The following is an 18,885-nucleotide window of genomic DNA, read 5'->3' as shown; positions in this document are numbered from 1 at the left end:
GAGCGGCGTGAGGATGAATGCATGGGAGGGTCGCCAGCACACTCCTGGGCCGATCTCTCTACTGGCCGACAACCAGGTATATTTCTCTTCTGGTATTTATAAAATTTCTAGCTTTGGGTCGTACAGGGATGCAATAATGACAAATCCAAGGTACATATATCACTTTGCGAGTCAAACGGTACCCTGGTACAACATAAACCTAATCTTAACTAGCAGACAGAACAGTTAGCATCAATCATTCCGAGAGAGTCTTATTTACTTAGACTCCATGACTCCAAACCTTGTTGACTCTGGGCGAAGGACAGTCAGAAGTGCACTTTTGAGTAAGGGTGAGACAAGATAAGGTAGAAACCTTAATGGCTCCCCACACACCAGCTGAGAGGTATCGTTTTAAGCAACCTGTGTTTGGGCAAGTTTTTATGTGGCAGGCTAGACACGATGGTGCACACCTATGATCCCAGTACTTGGGAGGCTGACAAGCAAATCTACCTATCCATCTATCTAGATATAGATATAGATATTTGAGTGGCTTTTAGGTATAGGTACTAAGATAGGTACTGCACACAGTACTGCTGGAGCCAGCCGGCAAAAGGGTTCTGAAGAGAGGTGTGAGGATGAAGAATTCAACTCTTAGAATTTGATTCAAAGAATATTTAGTTCTAGTGTTGGGGGGAGCGCCAGCCTACCATCTCTACTGGCCGACTCCTGCTCCTGGGTCATTATCACTACTGGTCGACGACTACTCCTGGGTCAGTATTCTCTATTGGGCTGTCAATGGGTTTATTTCTCTAGAGGCATTTATACAGTTACAGGTCAATCAATACCCTTGTGCTATCACCACCGAAATACAATAAAGACCAATCCAAAGCACATACATTACAGGTAGGTTGATCAGTACCCTCGTGCCATCACCACCTGATCTTCTCTCAGACCTTTTACTTTGAACCTTCTATGACCCCAAACCTTGTTGACTCCGGGCAGAGGACAGTCAGCTGAGTCAGAAATATTCTTTTAGGGGAAAACCTTAATGGCTTCCCATACACTACAATCAAGAACTGGTTCTGCTGCAAGGATCTTACTGCCTCGTGGAAGGTTATGAGCACATAAACATTCTCTTTCAATGCAGTTTATGAAGTGGTAAAATCAGAGAGAATAAACAAAGTGGGTCCAGTTTACATGGGGTGGCAATGAGCTGAGGGTAAAGATTTTCTTTGTGTGTGGGAAAACACAGGAGCATTCTACCTCAGAGATATGTCCCACCCCCTTTTTAATTTTGAAATAGGGTCTTACTAAATTGCTGAGGGTCTGGCTAAATTTCTGAAGCTGGCCTTGAACCTGCAATGCTCCTGTCTCAGCCTCCCAAGCTCTGGGATTATAGGCATGTGCCACTGGACCTGGCGAGTAGCTTTGGAAAGTCTAACGAAGTCCACAGGGGATGCTGACGATGCAGGTCCTGTGGCAAGCTTCCATTTGGTAGCAAATGGAAGCTGTAGCTGGTGCAAATGGCTCAGGAGGACACTCCAAGCTATTTAAGTATGGCTGGTATGAAAATTGGTGTGTGTGTGTGTGTGTGTGTGTGTGTGTGTGTGTGTGTGTGTGTGTTGGTGACTGCTGGGGAGGGAGATGAAATCTGAGATGCTGATCATTGCCTAAAGGTGTAAGTCACAAGAGGCATTAGGTTAAGAAAAGAAGGGGAGAGAATATTTAGAACAACAAAGAAGGCTTTAGCTGCTAAGTAGAGAAATGAGTTGAAGGGCATCCCACCGGGCAGAAGTAGACCAATTAAAAGAATTTTCCTGTTAAGGAGGTGAGAAATGGTGGTGGCCTGAACTAGCCTTGGTCATGGAGAAAAGGGAAAGATCAAGACATACTGCAAGATAGAATCAACAACTTGGTGATTGATTTACTTGGGGGATATGGGGTGAGGGGGACGCAAGAAAGACATGGCAGGGGGCTATCAGGTGCATCTAAGCTGCCAACGCTTAATTCATAACCGTAGAGCTGTTCAGCAATGGCACCCAGCATCTTCTCCAACTTAGAAGCTTCTGTTACTTTTGAAAATTGCCAACCTGCTTCCTTCAAGCTACCTACCTCCGAGCTGCCTTAGTTTTTACAAACAACTCAAGGCCTCGCAGGGAAGCACCTAAAGAGGAAAGTGAGCCTGTACTTCAGAATTAAGCATGGGTTCTGCTTTTGTTCACCAGCTCTTTGAAGTGTGTGTTCTTCCCGAATTAGCCAGTACTCCGTGGAGACAGGGTTCCCGTCCAATCTATCATTTCCATTGCCCACAGTGAGCAAGGAGGCACTCAATAAAGTTGATTATCTGATAGAATAACAACACCTTGGTGATTACATATAAGTACCATTTTATCTCACAGTGTGGTGACAATAATAACATCTGTAAGGCATGGCGGAAGTTCTCTACATGAACTATAAACATCATCTTCTTTGGGTTAACAGAATCTTCCGAGACCTTATGTCCAGGCAGTTTGGACAATAATGTGTTTGACTACAGGTTCACTGGATTATTTTAATAGAACAGAAGTCCGACCCATTACTGTTGAACTCCACTGCCACCTACTGCTCAGATAGCAAAGTACTTTCCATCCTCCACCAACATTCATTCTCTCTCTCTCCATACATACATACATACACACACACACACACATACATCTATACATCTATATCTATCTATCTCTCTCCCTCCCTCCCTACATACATACATACATACACACACACATACATCTATACATCTATATCTGTCTATCTATCAATCTATATGTACTGGGAATGCCCAAGGGCATTCTACTTCTGAGCTACACCTTCAGCCCTTTTTGTGGGTTTTTTGTTTGTTTTTGCAGTACTGGGGATGGAACCTAGGGGCATTCTAACTCTGAGCTACACCTCAGCCCTATTTTTTATTCTTTCTTTGAAAACAAGGTCAGTAGGTTGCAGAGGGTCTCACTAAGTAGCTGAGGCTGGCCAAGAACCTGTGATCCTCTGGTCTCAACATCCCAAGTACTGGGATTACAAGTTGTGCCACCATGCCCAGCTCTAAGGCTGGTTCTGAACCTGTGACCTTTCTGTCTCTGCATGCCAGCACACCTGGCTCACTTTTTGTTTTTAAAAACAGCTTCATAAATAATTTCCAAGCTGAGTATGGTGGCACACACTTGTAATCCCAACATTTGGGAGGCTGAAACAGGCGGATGGTGGTTTGGACAGCCTTAGTTCTTAGTGAGGCCCTTTGCAGCTAAGTGAGACCCTGTTTTAAGATAAAGAATTTAAAAAATAGGGCTGGGGGTGTAGCTCGGAGGTAGAATGTCTCTGAGTTCCATCTCCAGTACCGTATTAAAAAAAAAAAAAAGTCCAGCATTATCTCTTCTCTGTTGGTCTTTGTTTTGCAGACAAATAAGCTAAGCTGGACTCAGGGAGTAACAGTCTTATAGAGTGTTTTTCTTTGAGAAGGGAACATGTTAGGAACGACAAGGACATAAGCAGGGACCAGTGTTGAGTAATCCGATGAGGTTTACTTTGTCTTTGAATACACTGAGACTTTGGCCAACGCACTTACGTACCACATAGTGAGGTTTGAAAGACTAATAAAGTAAAAGCCGCCAAGACCCAAACATATTCCCCTCTAAAATAGGAATTTTAGGATAACAATATCAGTTAAAAGCAGAAAGGAGGAGAAACAGGCAAGGAGCAGTTTTATGAATAAGTCTCCGCATAATTTAGGTACCCAGGAGTAGTTCAGAGCGACTGTATCTAGCTGAGAGGTTGTGGGCTGGGTACCAGTGGACCCACGTCCTGGATTTTGCTACAGATTAACTGGGAGGCTCCTGGCACCTTTGTAGGGTGCATTCCACCCGCACCCACCTAGGTCCTCCTCATAGCTATTCCTTTGCTCTTCCTCCTTCTTCTTCAAGGTCGCGCCACCTCTAGAGGAGTCTGCGGCGCCAGCCCTATCGCCACCCGGACACCTGGCGGCTTCTCGGGGGCCGCGATCACTACATCCATCTTACACTTGACACCTCTTCATGGCGGAGGCAGGAGAATCGCCTCCATCCACTGCAGCCCAACACTCCGAAGAGCCCTTGCGGGGATACTCCTCAAGTGGAGGGAGGAAGGACAAGGGTCTCTGCTCGTGGTCCCATCTTCCCCAGTCCTTTCCTGACAAGGAATGTTCGGAGGGGGCCGAAAAGTGCGGCAGCAGCGAATTCCACAAAAACATTCTTTCCTGGTAGGAACGTAAATCTCCTGGTCAGGCTGTGTTTCGGGGAGGCATTTCCAACGGACCTAGACAACTTCCGGTTCCGACTCTACCTCTTCCGAGTGCCGCGCTTCGCCACTTCCGCCCGGAATCCCTGTGGGCGCCGGGCTGCGAGCGGCCGCTTCCGCCCGGAGTGCCCCGCGGTTCCGGCTCGGAAGCCGGCCCTAAAGCGGACTCTTCCTTCTGTCCTCGGCCCGCCCCCGAGGCGGAGAGGTCCGAGGCGGCGGCGGCGGCTGCTGGCCGGCTGGCCTGGGGACCGGGAGGAGCGGGGAGCCCCAGCGCGGCGCCCGCAGGCCTCGCCGCGCCCTCCCGCCCCGGACCGCGCCCGCCGCCGGCGCCGCTCACTGTCCAGCGGGCGGCGATAACCGCCCCGCAGCCCCGGGAGGCGCTCGCCAGGCCCCGGCCGCGGGGCGAGCATGGAGTTTGCGGAGCTGATTAAGACCCCGCGGGTGGACAATGTGGTGCTGCACCGGCCTTTCTACCCGGCGGTCGAGGGGACGCTGTGTCTGACCGGCCACCACCTGATCCTGTCCTCCCGGCAGGACAACACCGAGGAGCTGTGGCTCCTGCATTCCAACATCGACTCCATCGACAAGCGGTGAGCGCCCGCCGCACGCCTTCCGTAGGGCTGGGGTCCTGCGGTGGGCGCCCGAGGGAACGCTTCCTGCTTTCGGGCATCCTGTCGCCCAGCCCGACCCCAGCCGAGCCCTCGGCGGCCTAGCTGGGTCAAGGATTTGAGTTTTACAAAGAAAGCCATTGAGATACCTGGTTTCTGTGGACTCTAGGTGAAGTTCTCAGGCCTATCATGTGGTCGTTACCCTGATTACCAGTACTGGGGATGGAACCCAGGGGCATTCTACCTCTGAGCTACATCCCCAGCCCTATTTCATTTTTTTATTTTTTGTTTTGAAACAGGGTCTCACTGAGTTGCAAGGGCCCCACTAAGTAGCTGAGGCTGGCAGCGAACCCGGATCCTCTTGTCTCAGCCTCCCGAATGCTGGGATTACAAGCGTGCGCCACCACGCCCGGCTTCTGATGACTACATTTGATGCATTCTACCATTCGGATGGATTTTCAGTGTTTTCCTTTAAAACTTCTCCTTGTCCCATAATATTCCTTGAATCGTTAGTGTTTGTCCATCACAGTTTATGAAGTTGGGATTGGGTATGACTTACGTAAAGTCTTTACCACTTTTGAGGAAGAGTCAAAGAATGAGTATGTAGTTTTTAGTGTTTACATTGCCACAAAACCGTTTTATTTTCCCCTCGAAAATGTTTATATTTCAGTTCTTACTTTCTGGGTTCTCATTTTAATACTTCCCAGGAAGGGAGATTATAATGTCTTGTTCATTTTTACTCAATTCTTCCTTTGGAAAGAACAAGGTTGACTCTTTTTTTTTGTTTTGTTATTTTGGTGGTACTGGGGTTCCTGGAAGCCCTTTTACTTCCGGGCTACACTCTCAGACCTATTTGGGAAACACGGTCTCTTTAAGCCAGCTTGGCTGGCTTCTAACCTGCGTGATCCTCCTGTCTCCGCCTCCCAAGCGGGGGGTGGGGGGGTGGGGGGGATTACAAGCATGGGCCACCACGCCTGGCCACAAGGTTGACTCTTAAGGAAAAGGATGAACTAATTAGCCTCTTTTTTTTCCCCCACTCTGTACTACTTTTTTTTTTTTTTTAAACTGGGGATTGAACCCACTAGCATCCTACCTCTGAGGAACACTTCCAATCCTATTTTATTATTTATTTTTGAGACAAGACCTCACTAAGTAGCTGAGGCTGGCAGTGAACCTGCGATCCTCCTGACTCAGCCTCCTAAGTACTGGGATGACAAGCGTGCGCCACCACACCTGGTGCTCTGGACTTTTTATCTTTGCAAAGCAATGTCTCAAAGTCAGAGCATTCTGTTTCTGCCTGCACTTAAATTTCCCGTCTCCCTGATGTCTGTGAGTACTCTAAGCCAGGAAGAGGCGAGCCAGTTACCAGTTTACAGTGAAGTCCACATGAATGATGACTTTTTCCTTTTGCCCCGCAGGAGAATTTGGGTACTAAGAAGATTCCTACAGGGGCTATGCCTTAAAATAATGTTATGATAGGATTTCCAGTAGTTGGGGTGAAGCAGTTATGCATTCATGCAGTCATGCAGTCATGCATGCATCCATCCATCCAAGCAGAAAGCTCTAATGAGAGTCTTCAGATCTCCGTTTGCTGTGCAGAAATTTTCAATGGTCCCTAATTGTGTGCGGAGCAAAGTCAAGGCCGCTTCTCCAGTTATCCCTGGCAGGTCACATTCTGGCCTAACCTCCTTTCCTCACCTAATCCTTGCCGTTCCTTTGCATTATGAACCTTTCGTTCATTTCCTGTATGATTTTCACTAGCCGATCCTCACGTTTACTGTCGCTTGTGTAAGCCCTACCTCCTTTTGTCTTTGTATTTTACTACCGCTCCTTCCGTAAGGATGCCTTGCTACTCCCAAGTTTGTTAAATATTTATCTAATGCTCTTATGTTCCAGACATTTTGTGAGGCATTAAAGACAAGGATAGAGCCAGGCGCGGTGGTGCACCCTTGCAACCCCAGTACTTGGGAGGTCAAGACAAGAAGATCATAGGTTCCCTGCCAGCCTTAAGCAACACGAGGTCCTCTGCGACGTAGCAAGCTCCTGCTTCAAAAGAAAAATAAAAACGGTTGGGGTGTAGCTCAGAGGTAGAATGCCTCCAGGCTCAATCCCCAGTACCACAGGGAGGTAAAAAAAAAGACACCAAGATAAATAGAATGAAGTGTTGGCTTTCAGAAATGTTAGAGGCTATCATTTATCTATGTATTTATTACTTATCTGTCAATATTTAGTTCAACCAGTTCAATTGCCACCACCTTCATAGAGTCTTTTGATAATCTCACAACAGGGAGTAATTCTTATAGCTCTTTAGTTATATGAGATCTTATATTTGTGTGTGTGTGTGTGTGTGTGTGTGTGTGTGTATTAGTGGGGATTGAGCCCACTAATAGTGGGGCATTCTACCTCTGGGCTACACCCTCAACCCTTTTTTTTTTTTTTTTTTGGTGGGTCTGGGGATGGAACCCAGGGGCATTTGACCTCCAAGCTACAGCCTCTGCCCTGTTTTTTATTCTTTATTTTGACACCCGGTCTCACTGAGTTGCAGAGGCCTCACTAAGTAGCTGAGGCTGTCCGCGAACCGCAATCCTCCAGGTCTCAGCCTCCCAAATGCTGGGATGACAAGCGTGCGCCACCACGCCCGGCTCCCCTCAACCCTTTTTATTTCTTATTTTGAAACAGAGTCTTGTTAAGTTGCTGAGTATCTCACTAAGTTGCTGAGGCTGGCATTGAACCTGTGATCCTCCTGTCCCAGCCTCCCAAGCATTGAAATTATAAGTGTGTGCCATGGTACCTGGATTCATATTTTCATTTTTATAGTTAGACATATACAACTTTTTTTTTTTTTTTTTGTACTTGGCATTGAACCCAGAGACATTCTACCTACAAGGTACACTTCCAGCCCTTTTATTTTTTGTTTTCTTTTTTGAAACAGGTCTTGCTAGGTTGCTGAGGCTGGTCTCAAACCTGTGATCCTCCTGTCTCAGCCTCACAAGTACTAGGATTACTGGTGTGTGCCAGTGTGCCTGGCTTACACAGTAGCTTTGTGAAGCCAGTACTCACATCCGATTGTTTTCTTTCCTTCAGAACTCATGACTGGCTTAGGCATATAGGTCCTTAGGAAGTGTGAGGAGGATTGACCACCAAGTGGCCGCGGTGCTGCAGAGCAGGCCTCGCCTCCATGGCCTCCGCTGCTCCCTTCTTTCTGACTGACCTCTGCTTGCACTTTCCACTCATTTACTTCCTCTTGTTTACTTCACATTTGCAAGGCCTGGGCTTCTAAAGAAGAAGGCATGCAAGGCCTGGCCTTCTTATCTGTTACTGAGAAGCATCAAGCCGGGACCCGTGGAGCCTCCTGGGAACCAGCACAGTGTGTGGAGGGCCATGTGATGCGTGTGCTCAGGTGGCTTTAGTCGTTGCTGTAGAGAGCCTCTTACTTCTGTGTCTTCCTTGTGCTGAGCATTGTGTGGGCTCTGCGGACGCTGTAGTGGCCACAACTGGCAGGAACTCCTGGAAAAGATGGACTGTCGCATAAGATAACTCTGAGAGTGTCAGGTAGCAATCAACAGGAAGGAAAATGAAGGCAGATGCGAGCTGGGAAGTGGCAAGTGGTTGGTCTTTAGAAGGGATTTCATAGCGGGCAGGTGACATTTGATGAAAGACTGCAGGAAGGGAGAGAGTCAGCTTGGGAACCTCCGTCCAGAGGCATCAGCCAGTGCACAGATGCCGAGTCAGGAACATGCTTGGCACTGGCACGTTCACGAGGGAGCAGAGAGGAGCAGGGCAGGGCTGGGAAGATGGCACGGTGGGGCGGGAGGGCTATCCAGGTTCCTCGGGGCACTGGCCAGGTTCCTCGAGGTTGGGGGGCTGAAAGCTAGGAGGTACTAGTTGGTAGGTAGACTTTCTCGCTGCTGCAGAGGAGCCAGAGTGGAAGCAGAGGCCGGGCTAGGATCTGTGACTGGAGTGGAGCAGGCAGTCACAGTTGGCATGTGTTTGGAAGGGTGAGCTGCATGCCTTGCTGAAGTGAGGGAGAACGTAATTGAGGGTGATCCCTTTGATTTTACCCTTTACTAGGTAATGCCTTGGGCTAGCTACTCCACCATTGGCCCCAGCCCCGGCATTATCATTTAGGAGGAAGGTAACCCCCATGTCAAGTAGGTACTTAGGTTTGGGTAATGCTTCAGAGGTCACAGATACTTTCACTGTATTGCTTACACCATTCTGTCTGACCCTCTGCATACAAGGTTACGTACAGGCCTTAAAGTTATATTGGATTTATTTATTTATTTATTTATTGTGGTACTGGGGATTAAACCCAGAGTCATTGTACCTTCTAGCTATACCCGTAGACCAATTTTATTTTTATTTTTTAAAATATTTATTTATTTATTTACTTATTTTTGTAGCACTGGGGATGGAACCCAGGGGCATACTACCTCCAAGCTATGTCCGCAGCCCTATTTTTTATTCTTTATTTCAAAACAGGGTCTCACTGAGTTGCAAAGGGCCTCACTAAGTAGCTCAGGCTGTCTGCAAAGCATGATCCTCCTGTCTCAGCCTCCCGAATGCTGGGATTACACGCGCCACCACGCCCGGCTCTTTATTTTGAAGCAGGTTCTCATTAGGTGGATGAGAATCTCTCTACTTGCTAAGGCTGTCCTTGAACCTGTGACCCTCCTGCCTCAGCCTCCCAAGTGCTGGGATGACAAGCATGCTCCACACCTACTGGCTTTTCTTTCATAAATTTCAGAAAAATTTGCAGAAAATTGAGAGCCCTATTCAGTTGATGACTCATCATTTTATGGTTGATTCAATAAAAGTTTTCTCTCTTCATGTCTTCTACCTATTTCCCCCATTCTCACCTCGTCCACAGTTCCTTTAGACAACTGTGTTGTGTTGCTATAAACTAGACAGCACCGCCGTGTGTGGTTGTGTGCCCACAGATCCGTGCAAGTCTAGTTGACTGGGATTATGCTGTGGATCTTGTTTTGTTTCTCAAGCAAGTGCCCTCTTTCAGGATCTTAAATTGTGGCAGTTCATCCACTTCACTGTTTCTGATGCTAGCATTGAACTCTAAAATAAACCATATTACATTTTAGACCTCTGAGATAACCTCCAACTCCCTGCTGTCACAAACAGCTTTGGAAAGCATAGGTGCCTCATCAGAGTCTTTGCAGGTGTCTCTGGATTGTACCTAAGATGGGATTTACCTCCAAGGAGGGCATATCCACATCACAGACTAACGGCACAAGCCGGGTGTGGTGCAATCCCAGTGGAGGATCGCGGTTTGTGACCAGCCTCAGCTTTGTAGTGAGGCCCTCTGCAACTTAGTGAGACCCTGCTTCAAAATAAAGAATAAAAAATAGGGCAGGGGGTGTAGCTTGGTGGTCAAATGCCCCCAGGTTCCAGCCCCAGACCTGGGAAAAAAATGGCACAGTGCTTTCCAGGGCGACTGTTCCAGTTCACTTACTAACCAGGTTCCAGACAGAGTTCCTGCTCCTCATATTCTTACCAACGTTTGGTATAATTTGTCTTTTTAATTTTGCCAATCTGAAGATTATAAAATACTATCTCTTCATTTTAATTTGCATTTCACTAATTATCCAGTGAGTTTAAAGATCTATTTTATTCATTTATTTGTTCATTTATTATTTTTGTGGTACTGGGGGTGGAACTTTTCTACCTCCGGGCTACACTCCCAGACCTATTTTATACTTTATTTGGAAACAGGGTCTCACTAAGTTGCTGAGAGCCTCACTAAGTAGCTGAGGCTGGCTTTGAACCTGTGCGATCCTCCTGTCTCAGCCTCCCAAGCGTCCCAAGCACTGGGATTACAAGTGTGCACCACCACGCCTGGCTTTAAGTATCTCTTTATATGCCTGCTAGCAATTCAGTTTTCTTCTTTTTTCGAATTGCCAAGTTTCCGCGGCGTGCTTTTTAAAATTGGGTTTGCCATTTTTTCATATTATGTGCACGGGTTACTTGTATGTTCTGTGATTATTGACTCTTCACTTGGGCACTGCAGATGTCTGCTCCTCTTCTGCCTCTTCACTGTTAGCTTTTCTGTGCTGTCCTTTATGGAGCCCACGTCCTTTATTTGCTCCTCTGTTTCCCTCTTCCTTTTCTTCTTTCTTTCCTCCTCCTCCTCCTCCTCTTCCTGTATTGCCCAGACTGATCTTGTATATGTGTATTTTTATGTTTGAGACAGGGTCTAAGTTGCCCAGGCTGGCCTCGAGTTTGTGGTCCTCTTGCCTCAGCCTCCTGAGTAGCTGGGGTAATAGGCATGCGTCATCATGCCTGGTGATATATATTGAAAATGGGCTGCTGTAAGCTCAGAAATAGGCACACTCTGAAATGAATTATTACCTTTTGTTCCAGAAACATCTCTTTACACATACTTAACGTACTAACTACAGATCTTTTTTTCTTATTCTTTAGAGTAAGATCCCAAATAATCTTCATTAAATGAATTATCCTCAGGCTGGTATGGCAGCCTGTAATCCTAATACTTGGGAAGCTAAGACAGGAGGATCGCAAGTTTGAGCCCAGCACCAGCAGCATAGCAAGACTCTCAGCTACCTAGGGAGACCCTGTTTCCAAGCAAAAAAATAAAAATAGATCTGGGGGTGTAGCTTGAAGGTAGAATGGCCCTGGGTTCAGTCACCAAGATCACCACACACACACGAAAAAAACATAAAGTTAATTGCTTTATGTGTTTGAAAAAATTACATGCATTTACTTTAAATATTTTATAAGTAACTTTTTTTGGGGGGGGATTGAACCCAGGGGCATTCTACCTCCAAGCTACAGCCTCAGCCCTATTTTTTTTATTCTTTTTATTTTTGAAACAGGATCTCACTAAGTTGCGGAGGGCCTCAGTAAGTAGCTTAGGCTGGCCTTGAATCAGTGATCCTCCTGTCTCAGCCTCCCAAGTACTGGGATTACAGTGTGCACCACCACACCCGGCTTATTGCTAACATTTTAATGATACAAGATTGACTTCGTTAAACTAATTGCATTAAGAACGTTCAATTGCAAGTGCGTTTTATTTCAAAGAAATAATCACATGTTTAAAATTAGAGTGAAGTATGATTTGTAATTTCTTACAGATTTGTGGGCTCTCTGGGTACCATCATCATAAAGTGTAAAGATTTTCGAATTATTCAGTTGGATATTCCTGGAATGGAGGAGTGTCTAAACATCGCCAGTTCCATTGAGGTAAGTATTTTGGAGGCGAAATAAGATGAAAATAAAGAAGTGTATTCTGGCTGTGCGGCTCTTCTGCCGTTTCTCTGACTCTGCTCCTGCGGACTGAGAGGAAGAGCTTCTCCCTGGCCCGCTGGCGTGCGGGTGCTTTGACTTGGAGCAGTTCCAGCGTCCCTCGTCTTACACCGCGACCTCATCCTGGGAATTGCTTAGCGTCTATGGAGTTGCGTTCCACTAACTTGATAGGAGTTCTCTAAGTTCATTTTGGTCCAGTAACAGACACCGTTTCACTTGAATATGTGTGAGAACACATTGGGAGGAGTCGGGTAAGAGTGTCCTGGGAGAGACTTTCAAGTTTTGCCCAACATTCCCTGTGTACTGTAGAAAGTTTAGCCAGGCACGTTGGCGCGTACCTTGTAATCTCAGTACTTTGAGTTTGAGACAAATCTTTTTTCTTTTTTTAACGGTACTGGGGATGGAACCCAAGGGCATTCGACCTCCGAGCTACACCCAGAGCCCTATTTTTATTCTTTATTTTGAAACAGAGTCTCGCTGAGTTGCGGAGGGCCTCACTAAGTAGCTGGGGCTGCCCGCAAACCACAGTCCTCCGTACTCAGCCTCCCGAATGCTAGGATTACAAGTGTGCGCCACCACGCCCGCTGAGACCAATCTTGATGACTTACCAAGACCCTATCTGAAAATAAAAAGATAACAGTTTTAATTTTTCTAAGCCATAAAGAAGAAAAATTATGTCATTTCTGGTAAAATGAGTGGAACTAGAGAAAATTATTTTTAGTTCCACCAGTCTCAAAGTCAAGGGTCATATATTTTCTCTTATATGTGGAATCTCGAGAGAAAATAGGAAACAACAGGGATGTTAGGTGAATGAGGGGACAGTGGAAGTAGACAGTGGGCGTGGATGGGCCAGGAGGCAGGGGAACCGATGAAGGGAACGGTTCAAATGAAGCCAAGTCCACGTGTGGAGGCCTCACTGCCAGGCTCACTAATGTGCACAGGGAGGGCGTGGTGGGCTGGGCTCAGAGGGACACACACCAGGCGCTGTCTGAGCGTACGCTTCCAGCGCTTTGCCCTCCCTCTGATGTATAATTACCGCGCCACCAATACAGTTGCTAAGGGGGAGGGCCTGGGGGTGTGTCTCAGTGGTAGAGTGTGGGTTCAATTCCCAGTACCACCACCAAAAAAAATATATAGAGAGAGAATAGTAGGATCACTCTTGGGGTCACGTTTACAGCGAGTAAGAGTGGGAGGTGCGCAGAAGCCCACCCTGCCTCACCTTCCCCGCCTGCCCTCGGAGGGCGCCTCGACCTTGAAAAGCAGTGGCGACAGTGTTGACTTCTCTTCCACATGTGTAACTAGACACAGAATTTTTTAAATATACTAGTATGTATTTTGTAATAGATGGAGCCCTAGATATGAACAGAAATGTTAATATATGATTCTCTTAACACTTCAGTTTGATCCTTGATTTTACTACTTGGTAACTTGTAACAGTGTGTCAAGTATTTAACCTCCCTGACAATTAATTTTCTACTTTTTGTAAAATGAGGGTAATATTACCTACCTTTGAGGGCTAGCAGAAGAATTATAGTAGCCAATGGATGTAGAACGCTTTGTACAATAGCTATCAGTTAGGGACCTTTTTCATTTATATTGTACAATTTTTATGTTAAGACTGTGGCAAAAAATACTCACATAATTTTTTTAGTGATTTAGTGTCACAGCATTTCTGAGTGCTGTGGAGTTGTGTATAAGTATATTCACAGATTTCCATGACTGAAAGACGTAATTATCACCAGGGGTCGTAGTCTTTTTTTTTTGTTTTCAGTAAGTCTGAATTTTTATGTTTGTTTTCATCAGTTTGCTTAAGACAGGACTTGTTTGCTTTGTATTTATATAAACAATACTGAACATTGGTTCAGATCACAAATCATAGACGTTTTATCTGGATAATTTAAAAGTCTGATGGGAGAGCTCACACCTTGTTTTTCCCCCTCATTCTAGCCAGATTTTTGAATGTACTCATAGCTTTAAATTACCTTATTTAAAAAATATGAGCAGTGTCACTAAATTATGTCAATGTAGTGAGACCTGTTTCAAAATAAAGAATACAAAATAGGACTGGGGGTGTAGCTCAGAGGTAGAACGCTCCTGGGTTCAATCCCCAGTTACACACACACACACACACACACACACACACACACACACACACACACGAGGAAGGAGAGGACAGTGGGTGTAGCTCAGTGCTAGCGCTTGTTCCTAGCATGCCCAAAGCCCAGATTCTTTCCCCATCTCTGCAGGGAGGGAGGGAGAGTGGGAAGGAGAAGCAAGAAAGAGGGAGAATGTCTTTGAAGTTCATAACTGGGCTTTTGCTTGGTTTCTAAATAAGAATGGAGAAGTAGAGAAACAACCGTGATACTGAATGAATGGCATGTGGACTTCATTGTACATTTGCTCAGTTGGTTTCAGGATTTGAGAAGATGACCTGAATTGTCTGTTTTACACAACTGTCTTGTGGAGGTAACATATGGTGTTGATTTGGCCAACTTTTCCAACCAGAACAAGAAATAACTAACTGAAACAATATCCACTATTAGGGCAGAGGAGGTCTCCCGCACACTTCGGGTGTGTGTGTGTGTGTGTGTGTGTGTGTGTGTGTGTGTGTGTGTGTGTTCATTACGAGGTTGGATTCGTTGGATTCGCATTGACTGTGCACAGTTTGTTCTTAACTCTGTGGGCAGTGCTCTGAGCTGGCGGGCTGTGGGGCGATGCGGAAGCTGCCGTGGTGAAGTGCAGTGGCCAAGAGAGAGGGCCGAGCTTATCACCCCTTGCTGCTTGCGTTCATTGCTTTGTTAGCATCGAGCACTCGTGGGTTGTCTAAGGGCTGTATGTATTACCCAAAGCTCTTGAGAAACGGACTCACCATGTAGAAGCTCTTAGGACTGAAAAGAAGCCATACATTATGAGCTGTCTCTCTAATTTGAATTAGAAATGAATGCTCTGCTGAATGTCTTTATAGCACAGTGAGTCTCCATGGGGAAGCCAGTCTCAGCCTTTCCCAGGCCAGCCCCGCCCCTCCCCACAGCGCCCACATCTTAATTTAGAAGAAATGAGTGAAACCTGCACCGTCTACTTGTCCTTTGTAATCAGGAGTCTACGTATCTAACCATGTTCCGCTGCCACAGATAGAGTCCCATTGGAAGAATAACTGGTGAGGGCTCAGCTTTCCAAGTGGTAGCGTGAGGCTGATCAAGCTTTTTTCCTGTGGCATTTCAGCTGCCTTTTGGAATGGAAATGTTTAAAGAAAACAAACATTTCATGACATAAAATAAATCACAAGTAGAATATTAAGTGCTCATTGCCTGTAGAGTGGTTTCTGACTTGCAGTTAAAATAGCAGTTGTCATGTACAAGGCCCGAGTATGATTTTCAGTACTCTTAAAAAAAATAAATAAATAAAAGTCAGTGTTGCTGACAGACAGAGCTTGGACCTAGTCAGATGTGCACCCTGGCCTTTCTGTTTGTATGGTGCAGTTGGCAGCTAAAGACAGTGTAGAAATGGAAAAGTGTGTGTGTGTGTGTGTGTGTGTGTGTGTGTGTGTGTGTGAACACAAGCACACATGCTTGCATAAATATATATATATCCACGCATACAGATAATGGGTCATGTACCCATGCTTCTCTGTATTTTCTGTTTTATGGGGTTTGTGAGGGAGGCTTTATGATTATGGACAGGTAGGAAAATAACTTTGGATGGCGATGTTTTTGTTCAGTTGCTGAACTTCCTGTCCAGTGTAGCATTGAATAAATCCTGGCCTATCCTTCGGGATCCTGACCCTCTCTGACCCTTTTCAGCCCGTAACATACATTATCTCTCTCAGTGCTCCAGTGACCCTGGGAGGTAGGTACTGTTATTTCTCCCACTTGACAGTTGAGTAAATTGGGGCCTAGAGAGGTTACCTGACATTCCTACTACTTACCTACCACTCACTATACAGCTAGATTTGGAAACTGAGTCCAACAGTTTGATTCTTGTCTGAATATTGTCCCCTGAGCTATAGCATCCTTTTTAGGCCCATAATTTCCTTAATAGGCACTGATTAATAATTTACATGTTTTAATAGTTAATAACTGGATTTTAAACTAAGACTTACCGATTAACCAAAACATTTAGTTCTGTGATCACCAGAAATTCTGGAACCTTTTTATTAAGCCTTATTAAATTGTGTCAAGAGAAATTACATCATTTTTCTCTTAGAATAGGTGTACACTTTTTTGTTCCTCTTTTCATTCGGGCAGTACTTATTGAGGGTATGTTATGAATGAAATGCCTTGGTAGGTGCTGGATGCATGGGGGCTAGCTTCAGGAAGACCCTAACTGTGTCTAGTGACATATACAATGTTAACAGCTCTAGTGGGCACCAGTGGCTGTCAGGCCTATGCTGGCTGCCACTCCAGTGCCAGTGCTTCCAGCTGTGGCGTGCTCCTTTCTTCCTGCCTCTAGGCACTGTCCACCCTGGACTCCGTCACCCTGATGTACCCTTTCTTCTACCGGCCCATGTTCGAGGTGATGGAAGATGGCTGGCACTCCTTCCTTCCCGAGCAGGAGTTTGAACTCTACTCTTCAGCTGTGAGTTCATGTTTGAGAATTGTGGGTCACAAGAGGTAACCCAGCACCTTGTTTTACAGAGTGCTGAGGTGAAGGTGACTTACCTATGCTCAGAGTACGTACATAGACGTTGCTGATGCTTCAGCTTTGCCATTCAAGGGCTTGTATAATTTCTACATTGCTGTAGCTAAAATGCTTCTTACTTCAGTGGATTACTATATCCCAAATATTTTTAAATTTTGAAAATGACAGTGATAAAACAACATCTGCATAAAAATAACTGGCAGATTGTAAGTTAAGTTGGGTATTTTAGAACTTTATATGTGATCATTAGATTCTGAGCTATTCTTTTTTTTGGGGGGTACTGGGGATGGAACGCAGGGGCATTCTACCTCTGAGCGACACCCCCAGCCCTGTTTTTTATTCTTTACTTTGAAGCAGGGTCTCACCGAGGCCCTCTTTTGGCCATCTTGATGCTGTGCTCTAAGAGGACCATTAAATTGGATGATGCTCAGAGGAAGACGAATGGGATGATTGATGTTGGCCTTGATAACCATGGCTATTCTTAATATAGAAAACATAGGGAGGCAAGACTAAGGGGAAACAGCTGTCTTTAAATATTTACTAGGACATCACATGAAATACTGGACTTTTCGCTGTGTTGTCCAAAAATCATGGTAAAAACAGATGAAGGGAGTTACAGAGAAGCTGGTTTTGCTCACTATGAAGGAGACCCTTCTAGGAACTAGTGAGCCCTTGCAGTGTGGGAAACTGGCCATGTTAAATGACACTCCTTTTCTCTGGAGGTATTTAAGCATAGACTAGGTATCTTTCTATTAAATTCCTGAAAAATGTCTTCTTCATCCATGAAAATGGAGCTCTGAGACCCTTCACATTTTTTCATATAATCTTGTGACATTGAGGTGCTTGCTTAGCTTTGAAGTGATGGGTGTTTTTCAGACCAGTGAATGGAGGCTCAGCTATGTCAATAAGGACTTTGGCGTCTGTCCTTCTTACCCACCAACCGTCATCGTGCCCAAATCCATCGATGATGAAGCTCTTCGGAAGATAGCTGCATTTCGACATGGAGGGCGCTTTCCAGTCCTAAGCTATTATCATAAGAAAAACGGAATGGTAAGTGTATAGGAAATGTGCTCCATCTGCTGGCAGCCTGGCTCGGGGTCTTCCCCTAGGCCTGTCCCGTTCCTGTGCTCACTGAAGTGGGCGGCCAGGCCTCGCCCGCTGGACTTCATGTACACTGTGGAGACTCAGGGAGGTGTTGCTCCCATGAGGCTTTGACTGAATTCTTTCCATGATGCCTCTCGACCTTCAGAGAGCCAAAAAGGCTTGTCTCCAGGACACAGTATGGAGGAAACTAGCGTTTATATGATGCTGCAGCAACATTATTAATGTAAAAAAATGAAAAAGTTTCTCTCACCAGAGTATGGCAAGTTACTTTATTCTCCCCAAATTTCTGTGTGACAGGTGAGTTGAACAGACATTTGTATTTTCTAAAGAGAAAAGAATAGTACATGTCATTTACTCACACTTTAGAAAACCTGAAAGATAGGAGTTGAATAGGCCAGGGCTTGCTGGGTTTTAGTTTTCTAAATAGTTTCTAAATTACTCTTTCTCCTCTCATTTTTCTCTCAGTTAATAACTCCTGTTTTGAAGCCAGGCATGGAGGCGCACGCTTGTGATCCCAGCATTTGGGAGGCTAAGACCGGAGGATCATGGTTTGCGGACAGCCTCAGCTACTTAGTGAGGCCCTCTGCAACTCAGTGAGACCCTGTTTCAAAATAAAGAATAAAAAATAGCGCTGGGAGTGTAGCTTGGAGGTAGAGTGCCCCTGGGTTCCATCCCCAGTACTGTAAACAAACAAACTCGGTTTTCAACGTATAATAATAAGCATTATTATGTATTCATTTGTTTGTTTGTTTATTTGTTTATTTTTGCGGGTCTGGGGATGGGACCCAGGGGCATTCAACCTCCGCGCTACACCCCCCGCCCTGTTTTTATTCTTTATTTTGAAATAGGGTCTCACTAAGTTATGGAGTGCCTCACTAAGTAGCTGGGTCTGTCTGCGAACCGTGATCCTCTGGTCTCAGCCTCCCAAATGAATGCTAGGATGACAAGCGTGCGCCGCCATGCTTGGCTAATGAGC

The 18,885-nt window shown here is 45.7% G+C and overlaps 1 protein-coding gene across 1 annotated transcript in view; it reads left to right on the top strand.

Moving 5' to 3' along the window:
- Window positions 1-4,689: 4,689 nt before the first annotated feature.
- Window positions 4,690-18,885, top strand: part of MTMR9 (myotubularin related protein 9) — a gene marked incomplete at both ends in the record, with an annotated part of 30,589 nt that continues 16,393 nt past the window's right edge. Inside the window, 4 exons of the mRNA XM_080710522.1 lie at window positions 4,690-4,871; window positions 11,996-12,104; window positions 16,617-16,742; window positions 17,682-17,855. Of these exons, the coding sequence (XP_080566648.1) occupies window positions 4,690-4,871; window positions 11,996-12,104; window positions 16,617-16,742; window positions 17,682-17,855 (591 nt within the window). The remainder of the gene's footprint in view (window positions 4,872-11,995; window positions 12,105-16,616; window positions 16,743-17,681; window positions 17,856-18,885) is intronic.

This window comes from Muscardinus avellanarius (assembly GCF_963383645.1).
Source record: "Muscardinus avellanarius genome assembly, chromosome: 14".
NCBI lineage: Eukaryota > Metazoa > Chordata > Mammalia > Rodentia > Gliridae > Muscardinus > Muscardinus avellanarius.
This window is presented reverse-complemented; position numbering and strand designations above follow the sequence as displayed.